Source organism: Chiloscyllium plagiosum, chromosome 34 (assembly GCF_004010195.1).
Source record: "Chiloscyllium plagiosum isolate BGI_BamShark_2017 chromosome 34, ASM401019v2, whole genome shotgun sequence".
Taxonomy (NCBI): domain Eukaryota; kingdom Metazoa; phylum Chordata; class Chondrichthyes; order Orectolobiformes; family Hemiscylliidae; genus Chiloscyllium; species Chiloscyllium plagiosum.
In genome coordinates this window covers 34,521,820-34,548,980 of record NC_057743.1, presented here as the reverse complement: position 1 = coordinate 34,548,980, position 27,161 = coordinate 34,521,820, and the positions used below count along the sequence as shown (strand labels likewise).

General features: G+C 43.6%; 2 protein-coding genes across 8 annotated transcripts in view; one reads left to right on the top strand and one right to left on the bottom strand.

The window, feature by feature from the left end:
* The window catches only part of noc2l (NOC2-like nucleolar associated transcriptional repressor), a 169,239-nt gene extending 168,935 nt beyond the window's left edge, over positions 1 to 304 (bottom strand). The window contains exon 1 of the mRNA XM_043676134.1: positions 203 to 304. Within this exon, the coding sequence (XP_043532069.1) occupies positions 203 to 243 (41 nt within the window). The 5' untranslated portion in view covers positions 244 to 304. The remainder of the gene's footprint in view (positions 1 to 202) is intronic.
* A 68-nt stretch (positions 305 to 372) lies between these two features.
* Positions 373 to 27,161, top strand: part of klhl17 (kelch-like family member 17) — an 83,276-nt gene continuing 56,487 nt past the window's right edge. The window contains exons 1-3 of one of the 7 annotated variants that reach the window (XM_043676136.1): positions 373 to 561; positions 3,088 to 3,530; positions 20,150 to 20,261. In XM_043676136.1, coding sequence (XP_043532071.1) covers positions 20,259 to 20,261 — 3 coding nt within the window. In that variant the 5' untranslated portion in view covers positions 373 to 561; positions 3,088 to 3,530; positions 20,150 to 20,258. Of the gene's footprint in view, positions 562 to 1,571; positions 1,924 to 2,133; positions 2,259 to 3,087; positions 3,531 to 8,475; positions 8,661 to 20,149; positions 20,262 to 27,161 lie in introns of those variants that run through there. The other 6 variants (XM_043676140.1, XM_043676139.1, XM_043676138.1 and 3 more) reach the window with 6 other exon arrangements.

Below are 27,161 nucleotides of genomic sequence, written 5' to 3'. Positions count from 1 at the left end.
CACAGGAAGGTTCGCGGAGTGATTGAGGCCGAGTTTAGAACGAGAGGCCAAAGTGGAAAAGACAGGGTTTAAAAAAGGGCTGAAGACGCTAAAGTAACACACAATCCCTCCCCCCGGGAACACGGCGGATTGAGGCAGGCGTGTGTACCAGTCCGTGCTTTTATAAGCGGGGAAGGGAGAGTTAGAGCAGAACTACACTCACCTCTTGCTGGAAGCAGCCATACTGCTACCGAGGGAACACATTGTAACAACGTGATGTCGAGAGGTTCCGTTCCCACAATCCGCAACAGGAAGGAACCAGCTCACTCACTCACTGCTTTAACCCTCAACCTCCTGGTACATCCACATCTCCATCTCCATCTCCATCTCCATCTCCTCCTGCTGCTGCTGCTGTCTTCATATCCTGCCAATCCAACTGGACCTGTGTTTACAGATAAATCCTGGTCTTTTATATGATTTATCTCCGTTTCCTCCTCCTCTCCCCCCCTCCCAACTTCTCTTCAGGGGAAAAAAGTCTCGCTTCAACCCCAATTCCCATTGTGTCAGAATATGGTATATGTGGTGAGTGATGCTGTGCACTTTCTGATGTAGTTTACAGTGAAGGATAATACTGGACAGTTAAGGTGGACTCTGTGTGATTTAAATAGAATCTGTTTAAACTTGGTGTGACTTCAAAAATGAATCTTTCTATTCTATCAGTCTTTCTGTGTGATAATGTGACACTTGGAGCTTTGGGGCAGTGCACTGTACAAGAGTCTGATTCGACATTAAAGTTGCAGTTAGTTGTTGGAAAAGGATTTTAAGTGGGACTAATGCAGCCCTGTATAAATACATCTATTTCCCAAAATATCTGACAAGTCCCTCGAGGCTTTGATTTAACTGTTGTCTTTTTTTTAGCAAGTTGGGCTATTTCTATAAAACGAGAGTTAAGGTGAAAAAAATCCTCAGATTTATAATAATATGGACTGGGGAACTATTCAACTATACTTGGATCATGAGGGATCTGTAAACTTGAATCCCAAAACTTAACAGTAACACGTTGTAATAGAAAAATGCAATTTTGATACACTGAACAGTTGGCGCTGCCTTTCATATTATTACTTTGTTAAATTGACCCTAATTTTGTGCAAATGCCGTTACAACTGGGCAAACCCCGGCATGCTAACTATAAGGATAAATTTAAGCTTGGAAAACTTTTTCTGGTTGACCAGTGTTTAGGATTTAGGAGACAGTTTGTTGCTGAAGGTAAAAGGAACCCAGTCTGTAGCTATGAAAGGAGAAGACTTGTCTGTTTGTTTAAACATCTAGCGGTCAGGATTGCAGGTTTTTAAAAATAATATTTAGTGATTTTTGTTTCAGTTTGTGTATTGAGTTGGCCTTTCCAAATAGTTCTGATGAGCTTAACTGGCAGGGTTTTACTGGATTGCGAGATGGGACGAATTGGACCATTTGAATCGTTTGTGTTCGGCAGTGTGGCGTTCAATTATTCACTTGCCTTTAATCACACTGTGTGCCACCGTAAGTGAAAATGCTTTTTGTGTGTAATTACGTTCGGGGAGGGGGGCGTCAGCTTCATATTCTGGGAATATAATTGGCATTGCGGTGGATTCCCCTTCCCGGCAGCTGTGAGTTTCATTCCGTATAACCAGCACCGTCCACTTGTCTGAAAGACTGCTCTCCACCAGAGACTTTCACGGAAGCGAAGGGAAGGGGTCGACCCTGATTTATTTTGCGTTTTTTTTTTAGGAGGGGTGAACAACTGTAACCCCTTCCCGCCCCCCGATTGCTGTCAGTTTCTGCTCCACGCTGTTAAGTATCGCCTCACTGGGATCAGTGTGTTTGTGTGTGTGTCTGCTGGACTGATGAGAGAGAGAGAGAGAGCCAGCCTTTCGCATTTGTTATGGAAACAGAGCGGATGTAAATGTTAGTTCTGTCTGATCCTTTGACACATGCTAAACGGGGGTTTTGGGGAGGGGGGCGGGGAGCAGATAGATCTCTGGATAGGGTTTGAGAATGTTTCTTTTCGAGAAGGATTGTAATTCCTACTGTAAATGCTTATAGCTTGTTGTTCCTTTGTTCCCCTTTTAGGCTGCGTTTGGATACGTCTCTAATGGACGGTATGGAGGGGGGGGGGGGGTGTGTGGAGGGAATGAGAAGGCATGGAGTGGATTCGACGTCTTGAGTATTGTAAAGAGCCCGGTCTGGGATAAATTCACGGTAACAGCGTGAAACATCGAGGCTGAAATCCAGAGAGCCCTGTATGTTTGCATCGATTTTAATTTTAATTCAGTTCTTCCCACAGGCCAAGCCGCCGCCTTTGTTTCTACTGCTGGGACTGCATACACATTCCCATTTTTCTCCCCGAGTTCAATCTGTAATGTCCCACTCCTTTTTGTTTGCCTGGTATTCTTGGTTCTGACATTGCTGAGCTGAAAGTGCTGGGATCAGGTCCTATGTCTCTAGCAGATGATTCATCATTTCCACATGTCCTGGGAATAGGATTGGCATTGCTAGACCTGTGGATATATTAAACAGCTTGTTTTTGAGGGATAGTGTTGGAGTATTGGCATGCAACACTGTTCGGGAACATGGTTTATTTGCAATGAAAGAGTTCCCTTTTTGGGGAAATATTTAAACATTGAGGATACGTTTGAGCAGTATCTTATTCTTAAAAGGTTAAAGGGCACCTTATAGAGGTTTATAAAATCACGAGGGGCATGGATAAGGTAAATAGACAAAGTATTTTTCCCTGAGGTGGGGGAGTCCAGAACTAGAGGGCATAGGTTTAGGATGAGAGGGGAAATTTTAAAAGGGATCTAAAGGGGCAACCTTTTCAGGCAGAGGGTGGTGAGTGTATGAAATGAACTGCCAGAGGAAGTGGTGGAGGCTGGTACAATTACAACATTTAAAAGGCATTTGGATGGGTATATGAATAGGAAGGGTTTGGAGGGATATGGGCCGGCTGCTGGCAAATGGGACTAGATGAATTCAGGATATCTGGTGGGCATAGATGAGTTGGACCGAAGGGTCTGTTTCCATCTGTAAGACTGTTTGAGTTACCACCTGCTCTGCTCTGTGTTTTTACAGCTGTATATACAAAGGGAGGGACTGCTCCCCCTCCAGTATCCTGGGCTCCCTCGACAGTAATTAAACGCTGGAGAACATCACCATCATTTTAGATATTTTGTAATCAACCAGTTGACAGAGGTGACATCCCTCTGGAGTAAGCTGGACTTTGGAACCTGGCTCTCCTGCCTGAGAGGTAGTGTCACTACCAGTGTACCACCAGGATCATTTTAAAAAGGACAGAGAGACTGGGGGACATTTGTACGTTGCCAACACTAAAACAGATACATTTGCTTTACGGGGATGAGGCGTTCCGTGCTGGACAAGGCGATCAGCCAATCACAGCTCACTGTAGGCCTCCATTGACGTCATCGCACCAATCAGCATCGCCGAGGGCAGGACCAAACGTCAGTCCTGAGCTTGATATGTGGCTACATTGTCAATGCTGGCCCAGCAGCTGATCTGTGAGTAACATTTACATTCCTTGTTCAGTGTTTGGGGATGGGGGCTTTTTAACAGAATGTGCTTTGACGAAGGGATTTAATTTCTGCTGCAGCATAGGAAGGAGGGTGGTGTGCCAGTGTTTGTGCTAGCTGCCTATGATTTATAGTTCAGTCAGGGCTCCCTCAGCTGCCTGCGGAGATGGGCAATACTGTGCTGCAAAGAGATGGACCAGTCACACAACCCGGCTTCAATTGTGTTTGATGCACCATTCACAGCCTAGGGCTGTGTGTGTGATTTTTTTTTTTAAATGTCCCCTGGTGAATAAGACTCTGCATATAATGCTGGAATCATAGCATCATTCACCTCGTTTCAGCACTCGACCATTTAATGAGATTTAAACCCCCTCCCCCTGACCAAACTCCCCTCCCTACCATGAAAGAGGCTTTTCTGATTGGGCAGCCTGCTTACGTGTGTTAACGAGGTTTGACTACTTGTGTCCATTCATCTTGCCTCTCTCCTTTTATTATATATAATAAAAATCTGAGTTACTGAGTCACTGGGCCTGAGTGCAGTGGAATAGCAGGAGATGCATTGTTTCTTTTTTTTTGATGTGTTTTCTCCAACTCTATCTATCTCTGCTTGGTATTAGGTGCTTTTATTTTCTCAGCAAGCAATCATTTCTGGCTGAGTTAACCCTCTCTGAGACTCCAGCAAGCAAGGAGAGACCTTGGAGCAGACTGACAGTGGAGAATGGTGCAGAGGGAGGGAGTGGAGAAAGGCAGGAGGTCTTAGTTTGAAGTGAAAATGGTGTTTGCATCGTAGCAGACTGAGAGGCGTTCAGTACTACTTCATGACTTTATTGTGGGCAAGTTGGAGTGTCAGAGAATTGGGAAGTGTTGAAAACTTCTGAGGTGGCCTTTTCTGATAACAGCATGACTGGCACAGACTATCGATCCTTAAGTCACCTCACGAATTCAGAGTTTCTGACTCAATGGCACATGGCATTTGTTCTTCGGATATGAGAAAGCACCAAGTGTGAATGATGTCAGAGACTGAGGGGTGGCCTTATTGAGCTTTATAAAATCATGAGGGGTATAAATAGTGGGAATAGCTACAATCTTTTTCCCAGGGTAGGGGAGTCCAAAACTAGAGGGCATAGGTTTAATGTGAGAAATTAAACATTTAAAAAGGACCTGTGGGGCAACATTTTCTCACAGTGGGTGGTACATGTAGCTACCAGAGGAGGTGGTGGAGGCTGGTACAATTACAACACTTAAAAGGCATCTAGATGGGTTTATGAATGGGAAGGGTTTAGAGGGATATGGGCCAAATGCTGGCAAATGGGATTAGTCCAGGTTGGGAGGTCTGGTCGGCATGGATGAGTTGGATCGAAGGGCCTGTGTCTGTGCTGTCTGACTGTATGTGGTCCAAGCTCACGTGTAGGCCAGAGAGGGGTGAGCTTCGCTTCCCTTTGCCAGTCCTCCTGTGTGATGGCAAGCCCACAGTGATCAGATTTCACAGATTGAACTTTGGAGTTTGCTGCTGGCTAGAACTTGGGAGGTCAGAGTTGCCCAGTCAGGTCCTTACCCAAGCTCGCATTGCCCTGGTGGGGGTTCAAGTTCATGATGGTCCCTTGGGGTTGGGGTGGGTGGTCACACTTATCGTGTTTCCCAGGATGGGGGTGTCACATGCATCACATGAGGAAGATTCCTGGATTATGGTCAGCTGCTGGAGAGAGGTGCAGAGCCCGAGACCTGCCAGTTCTCTAGAGTATGTATTTGTCAGGTGTGTTCAGGAGGGTTTCCTTACTCGGTATGTGGACAGGCCGATGACGGGAGAGGCCATTTTGAATTTGGTGCTCGGCAGTGAGTCAGGACCGGTGTCAGATCTCACGGTGGGAGAACACTTTGGTGACAGTGACCACAACTGTCTCACAGTTAGCATAGCCTTGGAGAGGGAAAGGAGCAGTTACTGAGGGAAGGTATTTAACTGGGGAAAAGGAAATTATGACACTATCAGACATTGGTTGGGATGTATACATTGGGAGCAATTGTTCGACAGAAAGGGCAAAACAGACATGAGGAGACTGTGTTTAAGGAGCAGTTGTTGCGAGTGATGCACAAATTTGTTCCTCTGAGACAGGCAAAAAGGGGTAAGATTAAGGAACCTTGGATGACAAGAACAGGGGAGCTTCTTGTCAAACGGAAGAAGGCAGCTTACGTGAGGTGGAGGAAGCAAGGATCTAGCACAGCTTTAGAGGATTACAGACTTACTAGAAAGGAGCTCAGAAATGGACTGAGGAGAGCCAGGAAGGGGCACGACGAAGGCTTGGGAGGAAGGATTAGGGAGAACCCAAAGGCATTTTACTCATACGTGAGGAATAAGAGCATGATCAGGGAGGAGGTAGGGCTGGACAGGGATAGTGTAGGGAACTTATGCGTGGAGTCTGAGCAGATAGGGGAAGCCCTAAATGAGTTTATTGCTTCGGTTTTCATGAAGGAAAGGGCCCTTGTTGTGAATGAGAACTTCGAGGAGCTGGGAAACAGGCTTGAACAGATCAAGATTGATGAAGTTGATGTGCTGGAAATTTTGGCAAACATTAAAATTGATAAGTCCCCAGGGCCAGGTCAGATTTATGCCAGGTTGCTCCGGGAAGCGAGAAAAGAGGTTGCTAAGCTACTGGCGAAGACCTTTGTTTCCTCACCTTTTTCTATGGGAGTCATACTGGAGGATTGGAAGGAGGCAAATGTTGTTCCTCTTTTCAAGAAGGGGAATTGGGAAATCCCTGGCAATTACAGACCAGTCAATTACATCTGTGGTCAGCAAGGATTTGAAAAGAATTCTGAGGGATAGGATTTATGACTATTTGGAAAAGCATAGTGATTAAAGGCTGTCAGCATGGCTTGGTGAGTGGCAGGTCATGCCTCACAAACCTTATTGAGTTCTTTTGAGGAGGTGATAAGACAGGTCGAGCAGTGGATGTGGTGTATATGGACTTCAGCAATGCATTTGTTAAGGTTCCCCATGGTAGGCTCATTCTTAAAGTTCTTGTTCTGTTCTTGGGCCTCTGCTCTTTGTAGTTTTTGTAAATGACTTGGTTGAGGGGTGGGTCAGTAAATTTGCTGATGACATTAAGGTTGGAGGTGCCGTTGATAGTATCGAGGGCTATTGCAAGCTGCAGTGCGACATAGACAGGATGCAGAGCTTGGCTGAGAAATGGCAGATGGAGTTCAACCTGGATAAATGCGAAGTGATGCATTTTGGAAGGGTGCACATGAATGCTGAATATAAGGTTAAAGACAGGATTCTTAGCAGTGTGGAGGAACAGAGAGATCTTGGTTTTCAAGTGCATAGATCCCTCAAAGTTGCCACTCAAGTGGATAGGGTTGTTCAGAAAGCGTATGGTGTTTTGGCTTTCTTTAACGGGGGATCGAGTTTAAGAGCTGCGAGGTTTTGCTGCAGCTCTACAATACCCTGGTGAGACCACACTTGGAATATTGTGTCCAATTCCGGTTGCCCTATTTTAGGAAAGATACAGAGGCTTTGGAGAGGGTGCAACCTGGACTAGAGGGTTTGTCTTACGAAGTGAGGTTGACTAAGCTTGGACTTTTCTCTCTGGAGAGAAGGAGGAAGAGAGGTGACCTGATCAAGGTAAACAAGGTAATGAGAGGCTTGGATAGAGTCAATAGCCAGAGACTTTTCCCCAGGGTGGGATTGACTGGCACGAAGGGTCATAGCTTTAAGATATTAGGAGGAAGGTATAATGGGGACGTCAGAGGTAGATTCTTTATGCAGAGAGTTGTGAATGCATGGAATGTGTTACCAGCTGTGGCGGTGGAAGCAGAGACATTAGGGACATTTTAAGCGACAGCTAAAAATGCACATGGACAGCAGTAAATTGAGGGATGCGTAGGTTAGGTTATTTTATTTAAGATTAGGAATAGTCCTCTGCATCGTGGGCCGAAGGGCCTGTTCTGTGCTGTACTATTCTATGTTCTATGTTCTAAGTAAGGACACAAAGAACACTCCTCTACCTCCTGGGAGAGGGTCACTATTTACATACCAGACGCCACTTCAAATTCTGCTCCATGGTAACCCACAGGTAGCTGATACTGGGGGATACAGTGATGGTAACACCATTGAATGTGAAGGGATAGTGGTTAGATTCTCGCTTGTTGGAGACAGTCATTACCTGGCAGTTGTGAGGTGGGAATTTTACTTACCACTTGTCAGCCCAAACTAGATATTGTTTAGGTTTTACTGCATGTGGACATGTGGACTGCTTCAGTATCTCAGGATATGTAAGTAGTACTGAACATCATTCAATCATCAGCGAACATCCATTCTGATGGAAGGAAGGTAATTGATAAAGCAGCTAAAGATGGTTGGATCAAGGGCACTACCCTCATCATGAAACCAGGTTTGACTATTTCAATCCAGTTCTGGATTACTGAGGACCCACACTGGGGAAAAATTGCCCAGACGTTAGTCCCAGTCACTGGAGTTTATAGTGTGTATTTTAATGTGGGATACTAGTACTTTAGAGGTTTAACATAACAAAAATACACCCTGAGATACACCAATGGAACTAGGAGGGCTATTCAATAAAAGCTTAGACAAGGAGGCTGAGGGATCTTTAACAGAGGAGAAGGAGAGAAACAAATTCTGAGAATTTGATAGAAAACCTTACATTTAAGTTGCCGCTTTTAGTGCCTGGGGGGGGTTTCCAAAGAGCATTGCAGCCAATGGAGCAGTTTTTGAAGGGAAGGTAAAAAAAACCCATTAAGGTTGGCAATATGAAATAAAGTCATAACAGTGGTGAAAACACTCAGCAGTTTGGACCGCATCCATGAGGAAAAGATCAGCATTATCGTTTTAGGACGATAACCTTTCCTCATAACTATTACAATGAAAGACCGTTGACTGGAAAAGTTAACTCTGTTTCTCTCTCCACAGCTGCTGCCAGACCTGCTGAGTATTTGCACCATTTTCCGTTTCCGTTTATGTACTTTAAAAGTGTCATCGCGGTTGTGTAAGGTAGGAAGCGCAGCTGCCCAGTTGCACACAGTGACGTCTCCATGGGCAATGATAACCAAATAACTATCTCCATCACTTCGGTTGATGGATAAATATGGTCGCGGCCATTAGGGGTAAGTGCTGATTGCAAGTGAAACTGTACCATGAAAATTTTATGGCCACCCGAGAGCGCACAGGGTCAGCGTTGAGTGGACCCCTATGACAGAGTAGCATTCCTACAGGATTGCACTGGAATATCATTGTAGATTACTTTGCCATTCTTACTTCATGGCATTGATGTTTGGGAAACAGCAAATCTCCCATAGGACATCCTGTGCTATCCTATGTCATAGAGTCATACAGATGTACAGCACGGAAACAGACCCTTCGGTCCAACCCATCCATGCCGACCAGATATCACAACCCAATCTAGTCCCACCTGACAGCACCCGGCCCATATCCTCCAAACCTTTCCTATTCATATACCCATCCAAATACCTTTTAAATGTTGCAATTGTACCAGTCTCCACCACTTCCTCTGGTAGTTCATTCCACACACGAACCACCCTCTGTGTGAAAACGTTGCCCGGTAGGTCTCTTTTTCATATCTTTCCCCTCTCACCCTAAACCTATGACCTCTAGTTCTGGACTCCCGGACCCCAGGGAAAAAACCTTGTCTATTTATCCTATCCATGCCCCTCATAATTTTGTAAACCTCTATAAGGTCACCCCTCAGCCTCCGATGCTCCAGGGAAAACAGCTCCAGCCTGTTCAGCCTCTACCTATAGCCCAAATCCTCCAACCCTGGCAACATCCTTGTAAGTCTTTTCTGAATCCTTTCAAGTTTCACAACATCTTTCCAATAGGAAGGAGAACAGAATTGCACGCAATATTCCAAACGGCAAATCAGGACAGGGATTTCTGATGACAACACAGGCTGCACATAGTAAGAACATGACACTCTGGCCTGAATGTTACTTGAATATATTTCATTGAATTCCATTACAGGGAGCAGCCTCCCAAAGCCAACAGTCCAATGATCCAGAGTGCTATGAAATGAGGAGTCGAGGTTAACTGTTGTTTCAGAAAAGAACGCTTGAGGCAACAGTAACTTACATTGAGATAGTAACTGAAAGACTTGCAGATGCTGGAAGTCAGAAACAAAAACCAAAGTTGCTGGCAAAGCTCAGCAGGGCTGGCAGCATCTGTGAAGAGAAATCAAATTTAACATTTCGGATCCGGTTCTCAGGAAGGATTCACTGGAATGTTAACTTTGAATTCTCTTCACTGATGCTGCCAGACCTGCAGCTTCTGTTTTTGTTACATTTATTATAGTGCCTTTTAATGTGGACGAACCTGCCAAGGTGAATCATGGGTGTCTTTATCAGACAATGTTTGACATCAAACCTCCTATCGAGTTATTTAAGACAGGTGAGCGAAAGCCTGGTCACAGCCTTGAGTATTAAGGAGAGGAGAGAGTGGTGGAAAGGTTTTGAGAGGGAATTTCAGAGTTTGGATGGAAAGTTTGGTGCGGAGTGATGGAATTCAGGAAGATGGAAAAGGGCAGACAGGAGTGTAGAGATCCCAAAGGTATGTATGGCTGGAGGATGTTTGAACAGTGAGGAGCCATGTTTATTTGAAAAGAGGACGAGAGTTTGAAAATTGACGTGTGACTGGGTCAGGAGCTGTATGAGTCAGCAAGGAAGCACAGAATGGAATTTGATGCAAGTTACAATACAGGTTGCAGATCTTGAAGATGATCAAGCTCAAACACTGTGGAAGAGAGGAAGCTTGCCAGGAGTTTAAAAGTTAAGATGCCGAAAGCTGTGGATGTGCTAATGCAGAGTTAGAGCCGGGTGATAACACTGAGGTGGTCTTACCGATGGAGTAAGTAAGAAATCAAAAGCTCAACCTTAGATTAAATGCAAAGTCAAGGTTGAAACTTTCTGGTTCAGTTGCAGAGGGACAATGGTTGGTGGTGGAGACTGAAAATGATCAACATCTTGACTGGAGAAAATGTTGACTTGTGCAATTCTGAATGTTGTACAAGCAGAGTGGGAGTATAGGGACGGGGGGAGAGAGGTGATGGTGAGAGATACCTGAGTGTTGGCTGCACCTGAAGAACTTGAAGTTATGCTTTTAGATAACAATCTCACGACATAGCACACTGAAGAAACACAATCGAAGTCAACGTCAGTTCTTCTCGGAGAGATTCCAAATAGCAGATACAAAACATTCCTTTCAATAATGTTGCAGAATTCTATCAAAAGATAGAACAAAAACTCCCAGGATTAATAGAGACCACATCCCTGTCCTGTTGACTGGGAAGTGGGAGTCTATAACTAAAAAGGAGCAAATGCAACCTCTTGAAAGGGGAAGATTTGTTTGTGATTACAAACGTTTGTAATTCAAACTGATGTACAGTATTGAACCACACATTAAACAGAAAGGTATAAGTGGGGATTTAAGCAACCAGACACATTTGACACTCTAGAAATATAATGTTCTTGAGAGTTACAAAAGCAATTTAACCACTCCATGTCATCAGAGAAATAAATGGCATACTTTTCTTTTCCTTCAGTGATTATATCACTGATCTTGACACTGTCCACTTGTCAACTTCATTTCTTCTACTCTAATTCTTGCCTCCATTTCCATTCCTATCTGTTCCATTTTTGTTACTGTTTCTCTGCCCACTGTTTCTGAAGATTATTCCTGATCCTGTTCTGGGATAATACACTCAGTGTAAGCGAGCTTTGAGAAGATTTGTAGCTCAGGTTGAGGTTTTGGATGTAGGTTTGCTCGCTGAGCTGGGGGGGGGTTCATTTCCAGACGTTTTGTCACCCTACTAGGTAACATCTTCAGTGGGCCTCAGGCGAAGCACTGCTGAAAATTCCTGCTTTCTATTTATATGTTTACATTTATATTTACATATAAATCGAAAGCAGGAATTTTAGCAGTGCTTTGCCTGAGGCCCACTAAGATGTTACCTAGTAGGGTGACGAAACTTTTGGAAAGAACCTTCCAGCTCAGCGAGCAAACTACATCCAAAACTCTGTGTGCACCTTGTGATTGTGGGAAAACATGGTCAGCGAAGTCTACAGCACAGAAAAAAGGTCTTTAAATCAATTTGAGCCTGTGCCAATGAAAAACAAGCAGCTAACTATTTTAATCCCTGCAATCCCTGTGTTCTAATCGATCATGTTTGTGTGACGGTGAGCATTGGCAATGAACAGGCAAGTTGTCAGCATTGGGCACTCCCAGGTCAACTATAATGTGTCTTATACAAAGTAAAGTTGCCTTCCCAAATGTTTACTTTGTGTTAGTAATTTTGCCCCGGGAACAAAGCTGGATATTCCCCCTTAGAAGGTTTCTGAATTCAGAACAGCATCTTTTTGTACTGTAGAACTGAGGCTGATTTCTTTGACCCTGAGATGTGCAGGAATGCATTAAACCGATAACATGTATCCAACTGTTACACTTTTCCAAAGAACCCTGGGAGTTTTTGTTAGAATTCCGCAACATTAATGAAAGAAATGCTCATGTTGGTGAATCACCAGATTTTTAGTTTGTGTTGGTCTATTTTCATGTTGGTTGTGAGATGAATATTAGACAATAGGAAGAAATCTCTGGCTCCTCTTCAAAGTAAAATAGTGCCCTGTGATGTTCTTTGGTCACCAGGGAAAGCAGTTGATCCTACGTTTTATAAAAGAGGTAATAGGACCAGGAAACAAACACATAGATCTAGATGCCATCTATCAATCCCTCAGAAAATGAACAGGAAATGACATCACCACAAACCCCAGGAAAGATCTAAATAGAAAGCAGGAGACAACAGCTTCGCTTCACTTGGAGGTTGCCACTGATGATGTTACCTGGCCAGGTAATGAAACGTCTGGATATCAGCGAGCAAACCTACACCCTAGACTACCTGTTACAGAGCCATCTCTCCACTATAGCCCACTGCTTCCTGCCTCTCAGCCAATGTTCGATCCAATATCCCACTTTGCCTCAGATCCCATGGTCTCTTACTTTCTTGACCAGTCTGCCATAAGGGATCTTATCAAAAGCTTTGCTGAAGTCTATGTTGATCACATCAAGTACATTACCCTCTCAGCACACCTGATTACTTCCGCCAAAAAAGAATTGCTCAAATGTGTTGAAAATGACCTTCCCTTCACAAATCTGTTCTGAATATCCCTCATTAACCCAAGTACAGGTATATTCTGTCCTGTTGGATTTCTGATGACTTCCCCCACCACTGAGGTTAGACTGACTGGCCTATAATTTCCTGCTGTATCTGTTCCTCGCTTTTTGTTAGTAAAGGACATTAACAGTCCTTTGGCATCTCCCCTCTGCACAGAGAGGATTTGAAAATTGCTGCTTGGCCCTCTGATATCTCCTCCCTTACTTCCCTCGACAGCATGGGGTATATCTTATCAGCTGTTGCAGATTCATCCACCTCTAAGGCTGCTAACAGTAGCTAGTGTCCTGGTACTTCCTCTCAGTTAATACCTTCTGATATTTCATAGCCCTGCGTCCCTGATGGCTATACTTCTATTGTTCTTTCCATTATGAAAACTGATGTAAGGTATCCATTGAGAACTGCACCCATATCGTCTGGATTTTCACACTGATTAGCTCCAATGTCCCTAACCTTTCCTTTATTATTCTCTTGTTCTTTACATCTAGATTCTAAAAGCCCTTTCCTATAATTCCACCCACCAGTTCTTTCTCGTGAACGATCTTAGCTTTCCTAATTTTCTGTAGAAGTTCCCGCCAACATGTTTTTTAAACTTTTCTCTGGACTCTGCCTTATTGAGCCCCTGGGATCTGTCAGCAGCATTTCTTTATTGCTCTGAATGTGAACCTTCATGTTATAGAGTCATAGAGATATACAGCACAGAAACAGACCCTTCAGTCCAACCTGTCCATGCCGACCAGGTATCCAGTGCCGACCAGTGGGCGGCAGGGTGGCACAGTGGTTAGCATTGCTGCCTCACAGCGCCGGAGACCCGGGTTCAATTCCCGCCTCAGGCGACTGACTATGTGGAGTTTGCACATTCTCCCCGTGTCTGCGTGGGTTTCCTCCGAGTGCTCCGGTTTCCTCCCACAGTCCAAAGATGTGCAGGTCAGGTGAATTGGCCGTAGTTAAATTGCCCGTAGTGTTGGGTAAGGGGTAAATGTAGGGGTATGGGTGGGTTGTGCTTCGGCGGGGCAGTGTGGACTTGTTGGGCCAAAGGGCCTGTTTCCACACTGTAATGTAATCTAATCTAATATCCCAACCCAACCTAGTCCCACCTGCCAGCACCCAGCCCATATCCCTCCAAACCCTTCCTTTTCATATACCCATCCAAATGCTTCTTAAATGTCGTAATGGTACCAGCCTCCACCACTTCCTCTGGCAGCCCATTCCATACACGTACCACTCTCTGTGTGAAAATGTTTCCCCTCCGGTCTCTTTTCTATCTTTTCCCCTCTCACCCTAAACCCATGCCCTCTAGTTCCGGACTCCCCTATCCCAGGGAAAAGACTTTGCCTATTTATCCTATCCCTGCCCCTCTATAAGGTCACCCCTCAGCCTCCGACGCTCCAGGGAAAAGACCCCCAGCCTGTTCAGCCTCTCCCTGTAGCTCAAATCCTCCAACTCTGGCAACATTCTTGTAAATCTTTTCTGAACCCTTTCAAGACATCTCAGGTTAATTCACAGGATGGGGACATCGCTGGCTAGGCCAACATTTATTGTCCATCCCTAATTGCCCAGAGGGCATTTAAGAGTCAACCACATTGCTGTAGGCCAGACCAGGTAAGGATGGCAGTTTCCTTCCCTAAAGGGCATTAGTGAACCAGATGGGTGTTTTCATCCTGACAACGGACTCATGGTCATCATTAGACACTCAATTCCAGATTTTTAAAAAAAAATTATTAAATGCAAATCCCACTGTCACCCATGGGAGGATTGGAACCCAGATCCCCAGAATATTACCTAAGTCTCTGGATTAATAGTCCAGTGGTAATACCACTAGGCCATCTCCTCCTCCCTTATTTATAGGACACTATTTGTCTGTATCGTCACTAGTTCCTCCCTGAATGCCTCCCACTGTTCTGACAGTTTAATCTGTAAAAGTTGCTCTCAGTCCATTCGGATCAAATTGTATTTTAGTAAAAATTGACCTTGCCACAGATTTACATCATTTTCCCCCTATCCCATCCTTTTCCTTTTCCATAACTATCGAACTGAGTTAAGTTAAAAATCACACAACACCAGGTTATAGTCCAACAGGTTTAATTGGAAACGGCATCTCCAAATCAGAACTGAGTTAAAGTCGCTATCTCCAAATTGCTCCTTTACCAATATGCCTTCCATCTTCCTGAGCTCATTTCCAAATATTAGGGTCAGAATTGCGCCCTCCCATGTTGGGTTTTCCATGCACTAGCAGAAAAAGTTCTACTGCGTAAAATTTCAAGAAAATCAAATGCTTATTCCCACACACCTGCATCTGGTTGTGACTCAGTAACGCATCCTCAGTTCTCTTCTGAAAGCAATCATGTAATCAGCTTCCGTTGCCTTTTTTAAGCGTTGTGTTGCAATTCTCAACAGATTTTAAATGGTGGAGGAGGAGTGATAAACACCCCCCTCATCCGTATTGTGAATGACTTTAAATCTCTGCCTCCTGGTTATTGGCCCACTCACCATGTGGAAGTCAGAGGGAAGACCCTGATGCTCCTCTCAAATCTCTACTTGAATCATAGTATCCCTACAGTGTGGAAGCAGGCCATTCAGCCCATCAAGTCCACACCAAACCTCAGAAAAACATTTCACCCGGGCCCATCCCACTCCCCTTTCCCTGTAACCCTGCATTTCCCATGGCTCACCCATCTAGCCTGCACATCCCTGAACACGTACCACCCTCTGTGTGAAAAAGGTGCCCCTTAGGTCTCTTTTATATCTTTATCTTTCAGCCTAATCCAATGCCCCCCCCCCCCAACGCCAGGGAAAATCTTAGCTATTCACCCTTTCCATGCCCTCTGTAAGGTCACCCCGCAGCCTCTGATGTAGGTGCAGAGTATAAAACGGGGTGTTGGTGTGAGAGGACCAATCAAGAAAAGCAGTAGACCTGAAGCGATGTTAAGCAATCGCCTTGAGTCAATGGGTTGCTTGCACTCTGTCTCTTCTGTGTGAATGAATTCTCAAAAATTACCGATTATCTTGTGTCCCAATAGCGTCTGACAAAACTCCTTCAGAGGAATTCCAAGTGTTCTCAGTTGTAAAAAACACAGCTGTGAATTAGCACTGCCAACAAGACCAGATTCGAGAGATCCCAGCAAAACCGAGCTCTTTGCTCCCCTGCTGTGGGAGTGCTGCAGTTGCTGATCTTGCCGGTTGAGATGTTAATCCAAGGCCAAGTCTGCCTGACATTGATTTGTTGCCGGACTTATTTAAAAGATCCCATGACGTTATTTGAAGAAGAACAAGTTCTCCCAGTGCACAGGCTGTAATTCTGTCTTCTGTCAGCACCTTGAGAACACATTAACTGACTTACTGTACGTAAACTGTACTGCACAGTGTGTCTGTGCTTCAGTAATAGTTCACTGGCTCGGAACTACTTCTGGATGCCTTAAAGCTGCAACGTAACTACAAGTTTATTGGTTCACGTTTCCTGTACTTTCTGTTTTCATCCCTGATCCTACCTAGTCCTTTGCTCAGGATCTGTGTCTAGATCTGTCAGTTTTTGAGGAATGATGATGGCTACCAGACATTGGACAGATTGGAGACCCTGCAGTGGGCAGTATGGAAATTGAAGGATCCCGCAGATATCTTTGGGTCTCCAGATTGGTGCAGACGTCATTGGCTGTCTGTCTACCAGGAATCATGGGAAACAAAGACCCCTGTTCACCACATTGAGAGGTTTTATTACCAGAGTCATTGACTTTGCTGCAACAAGACATGCAATCCCTTACTTAACAGAGTGAGGGGGCAATCTAATTGAATTGTTGAAGATATTTAAATTGTTCAATCAGCGTTAAAATACTTAATGTGATGGGACAGTAAGACAAAGGGAGATACCACTATTGCGCAGTTGTTGAAGATTGATTTATAATACGGATAAGAATGAAAAACGATACAGCACAAGAAGAGGCCATTCAGCCCTCCAAGCCTGTGCCGACACATTTTGCTGGGCCAGCCAGTGACCTCCACATCCTATGAGTCAACCAAATTCATTAACTTAGCTAAAGATGTATTTGCTCCGAAAATTGAACCATCCATCAGTTAGGTGGTTTAAATAATGCGGTACAGGAGCTTTTTATTTTGCACAGTTCCATCCTAACTGTCACTGTGAATCAAAATGTTTAAAAACTAGAAATACACTTAGTCCCTGAGAAGTTATTTGGTTGTAATTCTATTCCTAAATTTTATTGAGTGTTTTCGAGGACTTCACAGAAAATTTAGTTTCCTAAGCAATGCAGTAGAAGAATGAGGTGTGTCATTTCTATTGAGTTTAAGGACAGACCAATTATTCTGCAGTTTTCTAGAACTTCAGTTAGGCCACACTTGGAATATTGCACACAGTTCTGGTCATCACACTACCAGAAGGATGTGGATGCTTTGCAGAGGGTACAGAAGAGGTTTACCAGGATGTTGCCTGGTATGGGGGAGCTTAGATATGAAGAAAGACTAGATAGATTGGGTTTGTTTTCACTGGAATGCAAGAGGTTGAGTGGTGACCTGTTTGCATGGATAGAGTGGAAAGTATGAGGCTTTTTCCCAGGGTGGAGGGGTCAATTACTAGGGAACACAGGTTCAAGGTGTATGGGGTAGGGACGTTGAAAAGAGATATGCAAAGCAAGTTTTTCACATAAAGGGTGGTGAGTTCCTGGAGCGTGCTGCCAGAGGAGGTGGTGGAAACAAACACACCAGCATTCGAGAAGCACCTGGATGAATACATCAATAGGAAGGGACTAGAGAGCTAGGGATCCTATTCATGGAACAGTAGTCCACAGAACCATACAGCATGGAAACAGACCCTTAGTTCAACCACTCCATGCCAACCGGCGATTGGCCCATATCCCTCCAAACCTTTCCTACTCATGTACTTATCCAAACGTCTTTTAAACGTTGTAACTGTACCTGCATCCATTACTACCTCTGGAAGTTCATTCCCCAAACGAACCACTCTCTGTGTAAAAAAAAAAAAACAAAAGCCTCTCATGTCTTTCTTTTTAAATCTTCCTCCTCTCACCTTAAAAATATGCCCCCAGTTTTCAACCCCCCCTTGGGAAAAGACACCAGCCATTCACCTTATCTATACTCCTCATGATTTTTATAAACCTCAGTTCTGAGGAAGGGTCACCGGCCCTGAAACGTTAACTCTTGATTTCTCTTCACGGATGCTGCCAGACCTGCTGATCTTTTCAAGCAATTTCGGTTTTTTGTTTCTTATTTCCAGCATCTGTAATTCTTTTGGTTTTTATTCAGGTATGGAGGGACTATTTTGTGAGGAGAGGTTGAATAGATTGGGCCTATGGAAGAATGAGAGGTGACCTTATTGAAACATACCAGCGTGCTAGGAAGCTTAACAGGGTGGATGCAGCAAGTTGCTTTCCCCTATGGGAGGATCTACAGTCATCTCAAAATAAGGGATTGTACATTTGAGACAAAGATAGGGAGGAATTTATTCTGTCCGAGGTTAGTGAATCTATGGAATTCTTTATCAGTAAGGGCTGTAAGGGTGAGGTCATTAAATATATTTAAGGCTGAGATAGACAAGACTTTTAATCGGTCGAGGAATCGTGGGTTACGAGGAAGGTGGATTGAGGATTATCAGATCAGCCACGATTGTTATTACAGTTGTAAGCAGTTCTAGTAACTTGCATTGAACTGTGTTCTGAACACTTCTTGAACTTTCCCCTTTCAGGTGAGAATTTAAATGCTTTTTGTGGGAACATTCAGGGACTATTCTTTCTTGCTTTGTGGAATGTGTGACATGCAGCTCACCAGTTTGTGTCTGCCCTCTGTCAAGAGTCTATCCAAGGTTGGCACAAAGAATAAAAGTAGTTGAAAAGCTTACTTTCAATGTTGGTTGTGTTCTATAAATAGAAGGCACACTCTGAAGACTGGTGGATTACGGAAGATAAAGCCTGGGCGACCCCAGCAACATTAGCTTCATCTCACTTGCACTATTGACTCTGTATTCTGATAGGTTCGTTTTAGTGCAGGACCTGGCAAGGTTCACTTCCAGCTGACCTAACTAAACCCTCCCGTCAGAGGGATGACACCATTAATATTCTGGGGCAAGATCTGGCCCACCCTAAGTTTAATTTTTTTCAATAAAGGCAAGCTAAGAAGGTATATATTATTGCATCAAACAGAATGTAGCACCCACACGTTGCAAAAGGCAAGTTCTGCTCCCAGTGCCACTGGTTTTCAAGGTGCCCATGAACTGATTGGGCAATTGCTCCATCAGCAACAGTGGGATTGGTGGATTGAAGGAGTCCCAGTCAATGTTGACTGGGATCTTCCAATGCTATCCTTGGACCTTTTGCAAGTTCCAACAAGCTAGGTGAATCGGAAACTCTATCTAATCATGGCAGTTTGGTTCCTGTGAATTACCATTCCCCAATTCCACCATTAACATTCTAATTGTTAGTGCATCTTTTTTCGGTTATTGAAGATTAGTTATTGATTATAGAATGTTATATCTGGACATTATTATAAAGTTTGCCAAGGTCCTACCGGACCGTCGAGCAGTTCCCTCATTAGAGGGAGATGACTGGTGATAGTTTAATCTGAGGGTCACCACGCCCCAGAGGTTGAGATAGTGAGACCTTTGTTGTAACCTCAGCCGGTGTGGGAATTGAACCCACGCTGTTGGCATCACTCTGCATTGCAAACTAGCTGTCCAGCCAACTGGACATTATCATAATGCCATCCTGAACATGTTTGTTGCTATCATATGGATTTGGGTGATACTGATTAGAATATATCTCAGAATATCCTGTGATGTGCTGTCTATTATGTGAGACAAAAGGATTTAGTTTTTGTCTTTGGTATGTTTAACTCCTGAAGATTGCAGATGGATGTGTTCCTTATGGTTTTGATGAAACATTCCTTCATGTTGGCTCAGGTTACAGGGATAGAGTAGAGGGATGGAATGGGGTGCGGTGTGTTCTCAATAGATTGAACGGTCTGCTTCTCCTCTGTAAGGACTCTGAGTCCAGTATCACTCTTCAGTTTGGAAGAAGGGACATACCAGACTCAAACATTAACTCTGATTCTCTCCCTGCAGATGCTGACAGACCTACTGAGTTTCTCCAGCATTCTCAGCATTTGTTTCAGGTTTGCAGCATCTGCAGAATTTTGCTTTTATTTTTTGTGTGTGCTTGCCTGTGGTTTGCAAAGCATTCACTATTTGCTGAAAAGTGTGTTAACGCATTGATATGTTTGCATTTTGAACTGTGCAAAAATATTAAGTGCTGCTGTTAATACAAAAAAGGAGAAACCTGTTTTGTTTTGCTTGTTGTGATTAAGTAAAACCTGGTCACTGTTGCTATGTCAGTGACCTGTTTACTTCAGATAACTTCCAGATTTTAAAGCTGCATTATTCCCTTCTCTCCTTTGCAGACTCGTCTCATTTCACAAATTTTAACTCAGCCGACCAAAGAACTCTCCAGACTTGGGCTGATCTTTCCCTCAAGAAACTTCTGGAAGGTTGAGTGTAAACTTTGTGAGAATGGTAAGTATCGTCATTCTTTAAAAGACGCTGACATTTTTACACCTTTTGGTTGCCCGAGCAACAACAAAGGTGATTTATAATTTAATGACTCTCATGTTTCGACATTACACTAAATTTATAGTTGGCTTGTTGGCATGTTCATGTGTAACTTTGTTCTGAAACTTTTTCACGTGTGCATTTTGATTTTGATTTTATTGTCATGTGTACTCGAGTCCAGATTTAATTATAATGTAAGCATGCAGGTGGAAAGTGAACAGCGTTCATAAAATGGAAAGTATTTTAACGATATCTCAGTTGGCACAGCAACATGCCCAATCAGACTCTCCGACAGACGCAGGCTCCCAGCATCAGCTGAGTTTGTAGGGAGCCACCTGTGATTCAAAGTTTCCACTTTTGAGTATTATTAGTTCCTAGTTTGATAGGTCGGTGTGCAGCATGGCGAGTACCCTTTTCTACATTTTATTTTGTACATTTTTTTTGTCTTTCGGTCATTGCCATGATCTTGTGGATTATGATGTGGAGGCGCCGATGTTAGACTGGGGTGGACAAAGTCATAGGTCACACGACTCCGGGTTATAGTCCAACAGGTTTGTTTGAAATCACAAGCTTTCGGTGCACTGCTCCTTCGTCAGGTTCAAAGATTTTGTTGTTTGGTGGCACGGTGGCTCAGTGGTTAGCACTGCTAACTCACTGCACCACGAACCTGGGTTTGATTCCAGCCTCAGGCAACTGACTGTGTGGAGTTTGCACATTCTCCCCGTGTCTGTGTGGGTTTCCTCCGGGTGCTCCGGTTTCCTCCCACAGTCCAAAGATGTGCAGGTTAGGTGAATTGCCTGTAGTGTTTAGGGATGTGTAGGTTAAGTGCATTATTCAGGGAAAATGTAAAAGTGGGGGGAATGGGTCTGGGTGGGATACTCTTTGGAAGGTCGTTGTGGACTTATTGGGCCAAATGGCCTGTTTCCACACTGTAGGGATTCTGAAGCTGTTGGACTATAACCTAAGGTCCTGTGACTTCTGACCTTATGGATTAGCCCGTTGCCCCCTGGACTTCAGGGTCTTGAGTCCTATATCCAACTTGCTGAGAGGATGAAAGTCCTTAAACGCATCTCTGCCATTTTGTAATTCATACGGGGTCATGGGCATATGACTATCCAATACAGAAAGAAGCAGCATGGAGGGAGCTATTGTAATAAGTGATTAGATTGGATTCCCTACAGTGTGGAAACAGGCCCTTCGGCCCAACCAGTCCACACCAATCTTCCGAAGATCAACCCACTTAGACCCATTCCCTACATTCACCCTTGACTAATACACCTACCTCTATGGGCAATTTAGCATGGCCAATTCACCTAACCTGCACATTTTTGGATTGTGGGAGGGAACCTGAGCACCTGGAGGAAACCCACTGGGAGAATGTGCAAACTCCACACAGACAGTTGCCCAAGGTGGGAATTGAACCCGGGTCCCTGGTGCTGTGAGGCAGCAGTGCTAACCACTGTGCCACCCCAAGTGGTAAAGCTCAGGCTGAAGGGTAAATAATGTTCAGAAGAAGCAAAGCCAGTCTTTCTTTCCTCACTGCAGATGACACAACTGTATTTGCTTCAACCCCAACCAACAAACCTGACTGCCTGGGTTATGTTTTTATTGTTTTATTTTTTTGTCAGTCACTGTGTTTTCTCCAATGCAATGCCAGTTATTGAAGATAAGTGTGCTGTACAATACTGTAGACCCAAGGGCCCTGAAGGATTGCCAAACTGGTGTCAGTTTGGTGCTGAGAGCCAGGCAGAGACTGTTCCAACTCATTTCACAGAGAACCCTAGCAGATAAAGGAGTGTGTGGATGTGAACAAATAGCTCCATGGTACTTACTGACCTGTAGCAACCTCAGAAGTAACGCTAGTTTACATTTTCACCCTACAACGTTATCATGAACAATATCTGTGTCACATGCTCGAGAGATGCTGCTTCTAGTGATATACAGTTAAAACAGAAATCAGAACTTGCTGCTGTTGTATACTCAAAATGTAAGTACATACTAATCATATTCTAAAATAAATGTACTTCTTAGTTTGAATTCCATTGTTTCTGTGCTTTGAGGAACGATGACAGTGATGAGAGGGGAAGACCCCTGAGAATTATCATATTCCAGACCAAGAAATTGATTGGTGTTATATAGTCTTACCTTTTAAAAATCCTGGGCAGGAACATGTCTTCTGTTCTTTAAACATCTTTGGTATCAAAGAATAAAATTCCAAGCTCACCATTGTAGAGAGTCAATGATAAACACTGAAAATCATCATCTACCAAAGTTACAAACCAACCCTTCACTATTTAACCCCGAAAATAACCTGTCCTGATGAAGGGCTTTTGCCCGAAACATTGATTTCGCTGCTCCTTGGATGCTGCCTGAACTGCTGTGCTCTTCCAGCACCACTAATCCGGAATAATTTTATAATCCTCAAATGGATGCAGTCTTAATCTCGTTTGTTCCAAAAGCCCTGTTTATTTTTCAAACCTTGTTTCATAACTTCAATTTTTAATCCTGTGATCGTGGGCAATTTTTCTCAAGAAATCATCTCTGCCCCCTTGTCCCCAATATATTGGGATTCCAACAAACATCACTCCGAATTCCAACAGCCGTTGTGTTGTCCAAGATTGATAAAGGGTAAGTTTTCTCCAGTCTTGCATTGATAATCTTTAGAGATCAGCAAGGTTACATGGAGAAAGTTGTCTCCCAGATGATTAAATGGTCAGGAAGGCTGTGCAGGTCTAATGGGATGAATGCCTTCATTTTTTTTCCACTGTTCTTTTTTAAAATAAATAAATATCTTCATCACTCACAAGTCATCAGCAAGAGCAATAACATTTTGATTATCATTGTCAGTGACCAGGAATGATACCACAGTATCCGCTCCAATTCTCCATTTTGAATCCAGCTTTGTGGTTTATAGTCATTAATCAATATGACCATTGGAACTGGGGTAGATCACTGAACACTACAGTCTGTTTCAATTGAATCATTGCTAAAGAATACCACCACCACACCTCCCTGACTTGAACCCCTATCCCTTGATTAAAATTTGATTTAGATTTATTGTTGCGTGTGTATAAAAATATAATGAAAAGTGTTTTCTCTCGTGCAAAACACAAATGGTCGCTGTGCTTTGGTGCCATCTTGAATATGATGCAAGATTTTACTGCCATAGAGTTCACCTTTCCCTCTTCTCGTTATCCTCTGCTGCTCCTCCATTCACTACTTCACATCAGCCTTTGTCTCAGTAACGGGTTCCGGGGTCTCCATTCCAGGCCCCACCTCCACCGTCACCATGACTCCCGTCTGAGCTGGAGCCATGAGCCTGGTCTCAGACACCCCCACCCCCCGAAGTTCCTCCTAGATGTTTCGCCCAGCCATCTGTCTCGGTCCTACTTCCGGGCTCTTCCATCGCCAACGCTGACCTTTGTTACCTCTGAGGTGCAGGCTGGCCATGGAGCTAGGGTTGTGAGGGGCCTGGCGCCAACCGACTCCCTTGTGGAGAGAAAAACCTGCAGAAAGACCCATCACCTGATATCTTTTAATGAGCAAAGTTCAATCAAACACAGCCTTCATAAATCCAACTGACCAGCCCAGTAGCTTCTGAGGGAGAGAGTTTCAGATTTCCATTACCCCTTTGCATGAAAGACACCTTCCTGATTTTACACCTCGTGGTTAGCAGTAGAAGCTGCTACCACCGGAGGGAGTTGAGGTGAACAGCAACAAAAGACCAAAAACAAGCACAGAAAACACTGGAGAAACTCAGCAGGTCTGGCAACATCTGCCTATTATAGGAAGAATATTATTAAGCTGGAGAGGGTTCGGAAAAGATTTTTACCAGGATGTTTCTCTGACTGGAGGGTTTGCATTATAAGAAGAGGCTGGAACCTGTTTCCCTGGAGTGTAGGAGGTTGAGGGGTGATCTTACAAAGATTTATAAAATTATGAGGGGCACAGATAAAGTGAATGATGGGTGTCTTTTCCCTCGGGTGGGGGATTTCAAGACTAGGGGCCATACTTTTTTTAAGGTGAGAGGAGAAAGATTTACAAAGCACATCAGTGGTAATTTTTTTTTTACACAGAGAATGGTTCAAGTCTGGAATGACCTTCTTGAGGAAGTGGTGGTTGCGGGTACAGTTACAATGTTTAAAACACATTTAGACAAGTACATGACTAAGAAATGTTTGAAAGGATATGGGCTAAGCGCAGGCAGGTGGGACTAGTTTATTTTAGGATTATGGTTGGCATGGACTGGTTGGACCGAAGGGTCTGTTTCCTTGCTGTATGAGTCTGTGCAGAAAGAAAAGAGTTAACATTTCAAGTCTAGTGTGATTTCTTCAGAACTCTGAAGAACTTTTGAAGAGTCCTACACTAGAGTTGAAAATGTTAACTCTGTTTCTCTCTTCATAGGTGCTGCCAGCCCTGATGGGTTTTTCCAGCATGTGTTTTGTTTCAGATTTCTAGCATTTTTCTGTGAGCTGAACAGCTGAGGAGAAGCCACTAAACATAAGGAGAAAGAAAGAGAAGGGTGAGGTGAAAATTGGAAGGAGGTTTGTGTGGAGGGAAAACACAGGCACTTCTCAGATAGGCCGAATGGCCTGCTTCCGCCCTTTACAGTCTGAGTAATAAATAGCCCATCTGCCAACTTAAGATTTCTTCAAAATATGATACTTTGAGGTCAGCGGTGGGTGAGGTCCTTGTTCTAATTGGCATTGGGAGATTCCCATTCTTCACTGTAATTACCTTGCCAGCAGAATGATCCACTGTGAGACTGCATTATTCAGGCTGTGCTCTGAGCAGAGTTTCGATAGTGCATTATTAATTATGGAGAAAAATAGGCACTTGCTCATTTTTCATGAGAGGTGGAGCTGGATGTCTAGAGGTCATGATGATGTGCTTCTCTGTGAACTGCGGCACAGGTAATGTAAGAACATAAATTCCTGCTGGCCATGTTCGTGCCTAGAATGCTAATGCCTTGTGACAGTTCTCTGTTATTTTAAGGGAACTGTTACCCTATTCCTTTTTAAATGGATTTATGCCACTGCTAATACATCAGGCAGTTGAAAATTCGACAATTGCTTTGGGCGTCTGTCCATGAACATCCCCAAGAGAGATTCCTCATCTATAATAACCGACACCACCCTATCGAACAGTGACATAGGATATGACAACAATGTGAGAATTCTCTTACTTATTAAATTAACCTCCTGCTGTATATATTTCTGTGGAAGAATCAAAAACTAATTGGTCTTTTCCCTTTGAATGGTGCATCCTCTCTGGCTGTTGGATCCATTAGATCCAAATCCAGATAGACCTGTAGAAGTCCTGTTGGTCAGACACCTGCAAATTGTGTCTTTAAGCAAAAGCACATGTTTTTAATATGTTTTTAACATGTTGCTGAGTTGCAAGCTGTGAGTCAACAAAAGCCTATAAGAGTGAGAAGTAGTTTTGATGTCCATTCTGAGCAGATCAAGGATACTTTTCAACCTTATTGTAAAGCCACGTAGTGAAAGGGTAAACCGGACACCAGTGGATCCAGTGGAGTTATTTGTGGAACACCACATTATCTGTATCTTCTGGCAATCTTTCTTTATATGTGCTCAAGATATTTTTTCCTTTTATTTAGAAAAACCAGAAGTGTTTTTACATATGTGTTGCTTTCTTCATTAACAAATCACTCGGTATTATTTTTAATCTATTAACCATTACAAGTAGGTCACCCGTAATTTTGGATTGATTAATTTACATGCAAAAATACAAGCCATCAGAGGTGAGGAAGAGGTAGAGAAGAGTCTACGTTAAAATGGATATAGAGTCATAGAGATATACAGCACAGAAACAGACCCTTCAGTCCAACTTGTCCAGATATCCTAAATAAATCTCGTCCCATTTGCCAGCATTTGGCCCATATCCCTCTCAACCCTTTCATATACCCATCCAGATGCCTTTTTCTTGAAACCAAACAGCAAAGGCAGTTGCTGTGCAGGTTACTGCTGAGTCAGACAGCAGTGTAGGTTTCCTTCTCTGTTTGAATGACTTCCCATGTAGTCACTGCCTTTGTCTCCCTTCCTCCTTTTTAAAAATGCCATTGTTTTTATTTTATTTTATTTTTCCCCGAAGTTCCATAACAATGCAAAAGCTGATAAAACAATAAATACTGCCCCCTGAATTCGAGGAAATGAGCTCCAATACTGAAATACCTCAAGAAAGGAGCAGCTCTTATAACCACTATTGTTTTTTGTCTCCATCCTCCATCTTGGATTACTTCCATGCTCAAGGAAACAATGAAAGCTTTTCACTAGTGCATTTGAAACATTGATAACACAATTGACAAGCTGTTAACAGATCCTTCTGTCACCAGACATTGTTAACTTGGTTTCTTTTTTCCTGGATATTCTCCTGTGAGTAAGATTTTGTTTTTTAGTCATTCATGGGATGAGGGCATTGCTGCCCATGCCAGCATTTATTGCCCAGAGGGCAGTTAAGAGTCAAGCACAATGGGGCATGGATAGGATAAATAGGCAAAGTCTTTTCCCTGGGGTCGGGGAGTCCAGAACTAGGGGGCATAGGTTTAGGGTGAGAGGGGAAAGATATAAAAGAGACCTAAGGGGCAATTTTTTTCACACAGAGGGTGGTACGTGTATGGAATGAGCTGCCAGAGGATGTGGTGGAGGCTGGTACAATTGCAACATTTAAGACCATAAAACCATAAGACATAGGAGTGGAAGTAAGTCCATTCAGCCCATCGAGTCCACTCCGCCATTCAATCATGGCTGATGGGCATTTCAACTCCACTTACCCGCATTCTCCCCGTAGCCCTTAACTCCTTGTGACATCAAACATTTATCAATCTCTGCCTTGAAGACATTT